Source organism: Cicer arietinum, chromosome 2, assembly GCF_000331145.2.
Source record: "Cicer arietinum cultivar CDC Frontier isolate Library 1 chromosome 2, Cicar.CDCFrontier_v2.0, whole genome shotgun sequence".
Classification (NCBI taxonomy): domain Eukaryota; kingdom Viridiplantae; phylum Streptophyta; class Magnoliopsida; order Fabales; family Fabaceae; genus Cicer; species Cicer arietinum.
Genome location: NC_021161.2, coordinates 39243376 through 39247689, shown reverse-complemented (window position 1 = coordinate 39247689; position 4314 = coordinate 39243376). Strand labels below are relative to the sequence as shown.

At 31.3% G+C, this 4314-nt stretch overlaps 1 protein-coding gene across 1 annotated transcript in view; it reads right to left on the bottom strand.

Annotated features, from left to right (window-relative positions):
- Positions 1-688, bottom strand: part of LOC101497352 (cytochrome P450 86A1) — a 2339-nt gene extending 1651 nt beyond the window's left edge. Inside the window, exon 1 of the mRNA XM_073364986.1 lies at positions 2-688. Coding sequence (XP_073221087.1) covers positions 2-609 — 608 coding nt within the window. The 5' untranslated portion in view covers positions 610-688. The remainder of the gene's footprint in view (position 1) is intronic.
- Between the last annotated feature and the right edge of the window lie 3626 nt (positions 689-4314).

The following is a 4314-nucleotide window of genomic DNA, read 5'->3' as shown; positions in this document are numbered from 1 at the left end:
GGAAAGAGTTTCAGGGTCTTTACCAAAAGTAAGTCCACAAATATTATCAAATGTTAAGCGTAACAAAAGATCTTGTAAATCCACAAACACATTATCACTAACCGCTTTGTCCAAAATACACCACAACCGGTTCTTAATAGACCGGCTCACCCACCGAGCCATAGCTTGTTTCAATGTCCGTGTCGTGAATTCGAGAGCCGCGGTTTTACGTTGCATTAGCCACGTTTCACCATCGCTATTGAAAATCCCTTGCCCCAAAAGATCGTGGAATGCGGTCTGCCACTTCGGTCCTTTTGGGTAATTATCGAACCGGGTTCGAAGGATGTGTTCGAGGTTTTTGGGGTGGCATGTGACGGTGTAAAACCCTTGCTTGCGAGCCAAGAAAGGGATAGGGATTATGCATGTTTGGTAGGTGGCTGAACCTCCGGTTGCACGAAGGTTGCCAGCTATCCAATCATGAACCCGATTTCGGTTCTTGAATAGGGCCGGGAGGCTACCGACGAACGGCCATGGTTTTGGACCGGTTAGGGTTCGAGTGAGGAGATGGAACCAAAGGAAATAGGCAGAGAGGGCAGCAGTTAGTGTAAGGAGGAGAGGTAGGGTCTCCATTTTGTATGTGGTATGATCACAAAGGGTACATTATTGCTTGTATATATATTTTGTGGGAATGGCATTATAACAAGGTTTAGGAGAGAGTTGTTTGGAATTTTTTGATATAAAAATGAAGTGGTAGAAATTTGGTGGATATGTCTAGGAATTAAGAACATGTGCTGGAGAGCTACCATGAGAGTTGTATTGTATTTGATATTTTTGCTTTCAAATAATTTACTACAAGTTTATCAAGTAGTGGCCAATATGCACTTCATAAAAAATTATCTTGGATGTTGTTATATTTTTAATTTGATGGACTATAGTGTTTGAGTGTAGATATTGTTATGTGATTTTTATTTTAAAACAAGAAGAACAATTGCATTATACTATCATCCAGTAGTGATTAGTCTTCCAAGCTTCATACATGTTTGGGAACTGTAATAATAGTTTAATAATTAAGAAAAGCATTTTGAAATTAAGATTTGAATATCTTTCTAGTGAAAAAAATAGCATGGGAAAGTGAGTTTATTTTATGAGAGAAAATACAACATGACACTTAACACTATTCAAATTAACAAAGTGAGTAAACAATATTAATTCAATCATTTAATGTTATACTATTTTATTATATTTAACTAAATTTAATTTTAAATTATTTTTATTTTGTGGGTATCGATAAGTATAACCAACAAAATTCCAATATACCCAAGAATTTACCTTATTTATTTTGAAAAAGCAAATAATTTTAGATGAGTTTTTTAGTCAGATATGTAGCCTTTAACCACAGCTGATCCAATCAATTTCTTGTATTACAATTTAAATAGTTAAAAAGTATCAATGTTTCAATGCCAACTTTTCTCTATTCTTAGTAAGCTTTACAAACATAGCAATAGCATGGAGTGCAAGAGAAAGAGTCGTTAGAGACGGTTTAACCACTGTCGGAAAATAGGCTGGCAGAATTCTAAAACAAATATCCAAAGATAAATTATTGTTTTAACTAACAATTAGGTTTACTCCGGCACGTTGCACGGTTGTTTATAAATAAATATATTTACAAAATATGTACAATTAAGTATATAAAAAGTACTTTTTAGAGAGTGTGTTTGGATGGAAAAAATTTGAGGTAATATAATTTAAGAGTGTAATTCAAATTTTTTTATGTAAATTTTATTGTTGGATAATTTTTAAAATAAAGACACTTTATGAACTACTTTAAAGATAAGAATTCAATTTCTTTTTAACTTTATATAATACAAATCTCAAATCTATCCCTTTAAAATTTCAATTTTTTCTCCCTTTTTTAATTTTTATTTTACCCCAACACTTTTTAAATTTATAAATATGACCATAATTTAAATAAACAATTGTTCTATCCAAACAACACAATTTATTAATGAAGAAAATGCAATTGAAATATTTTGAATTGCTTAAAACTTTTAATTCTTTAGAATTTTCAATTACTTCATACAAACACACTCTTGATAAATCAAGCATTTAACACATAATAATAAGGTAGTTATAATATTAAATTTAAAAGAATGTCTCTTGATATGATATAATATATTAGTATAAGATTATTGTTAGATATTAAATTTGGAAAGAATGTCATTTGATATGATAGAATATATGAGTATAGGATCATTGTTAGTAAAAATAAAATATTTATAATTTTGCATGAATTACATCATATATATGCAAAATACTTTAGTGTCTAATGATGTTTAAAGAGAAACGAAAAGAGAAAAGAAAAGATGTCAAATAAACAAACAAAAAACCAAATATTTAATAAGAAAAGTAATTTGTTCTAATCAACGACGATAGAGGTTACACTGGAAGGAGTTTCATTAATGAAGACCTCTAGAGAGAAATGCGCAAAATACCATTTTTCAACTGTTAAGACATAACTTCGAGCAAGTGTTGAATAATATCAATCAACTATGAACTATCACATATTGAAGACTCATTGAAACATTTAGAAGAAAAAAAAAGTATTTAAAAATGGAAAAATATTTTGGCTCAACCATCGATCACTTGCTAAATAAATGTGATATTATTGATATTGATGTAAATTGGTGGCTTTTTTAATTTACTAAAATACTCCCTTTTCAAAATTATATACCAAAATACCTCATTTTTATACTAACATACAAGTCGCCTTTGTAAATGGCGAATTGCTTAAGAAAACCCGAGTTTGCAAAGGCAACTTCCTTAAAGAAATTTTCACAACAAAAAAAAAAAAAAAAAAATCAATTAAGGGGATACAATTTGTCACTATGAAAAACATAATCATCGACCTCCTAATCCAAGTATGCAACGAATCATTTCAAGTGAATCTTCAACCTACACATCAAAATCTAATAGAAACAAACACCGAAGACATGATAAAAAATTATCTCTCAAATTATCAATATCATTCAATTTACTTTTCTCTATTTTATCTCTTATCAATAGCTTAAATCAAGAATCAAATTATAGTATCAGAGCTAATTATTCTGCTATTTTCTTTTTCAAAAATATATTGGGAAAATTTTCATAGAAGCTTAATTGATTTATCTTTTATTATTCATTTGATTCTTGAATAATTTTCTTCTCTTTTCTCCATTCAATACTAGTTATTTCTCCTTCTTTCTTCATTTTCTTCTCTTTCCTCTCAAATTCCAAGTTAGAATTATCTCATCATCATGATGATCGTGATAATAAAAAAATCAATCAATGGACATTTAGGGCAACATGTTTACCGACAAAACTTTACCAAGAATTCTTCAATGTTTTGATATCAACATTGTTTCTGTAACACCCCGTTTTTCAAAGCGAAGGTGTATTTTTTTTTTCAAAAGAAATAAAAATAAAACAGAGAAATAAATAAGGTAACACCTTTGGATAAGTAATTAAGTCATTATAATTTTCAAGCAGCGGAAAAGCTCTCAAACCATGAATTCAAAATATTAACATAACAAAAGTAGTACAGTCTTCCAGTTTAAAAATAAACGCAACCCAAAGGAAAGACATCTGTTCCCTCTGTGTCAACCTAGTCTGATCATTTTACAAAACAACTAAACACCCTGAGTGATCTCCACGCGCCTCGTGAGATCCTCCTAACGTAGCTGCAGTCAAGCGTTCCCATCTCCATTCCCGTCTGTAGGGTACGAACCGGTAGGATCGTCTTGCCTCTCATCTGAGGGCAAAACCCAGATTTCCACAATAGTTGTAAAGGGTCACCAACCGAAAATAACAGTTAACACATAACATTTAAGTTTTAAATGCACAAAATAATCTTTCAACTTAGCATGCACCTTAAAAGGGTTTCCATATGCCAAACATTCATAAACAAGGTTGAAAAATGAAGTTTTTAACAAAACAACACTGTTGTATTCGAATACAGCATCTCTGTATTCGAATACAAGGCTGTTTCAGCATTCAGCAGCAAAAACAGCATGTCTGTATTCGAATACAACAGTCTGTATTTGACTACACTGTAAGTCAGTAGCAAAACAGCATGTCTGTATTCGAATACAACAGTCTGTATTCGACTACACTGTAAGTCAGTAGCAAAACAGCATGTCTGTATTCGAATACAACAGTCTGTATTCGACTACACTGTAAGTCAGTAGCAAAACAGCATGTCTGTATTCGAATACAACAGTCTGTATTCGACTACACAGTAAGTCAGTGGCAAAAACAGCATGTCTGTATTCGAATACAGCAGTCTGTATTCGACTACAC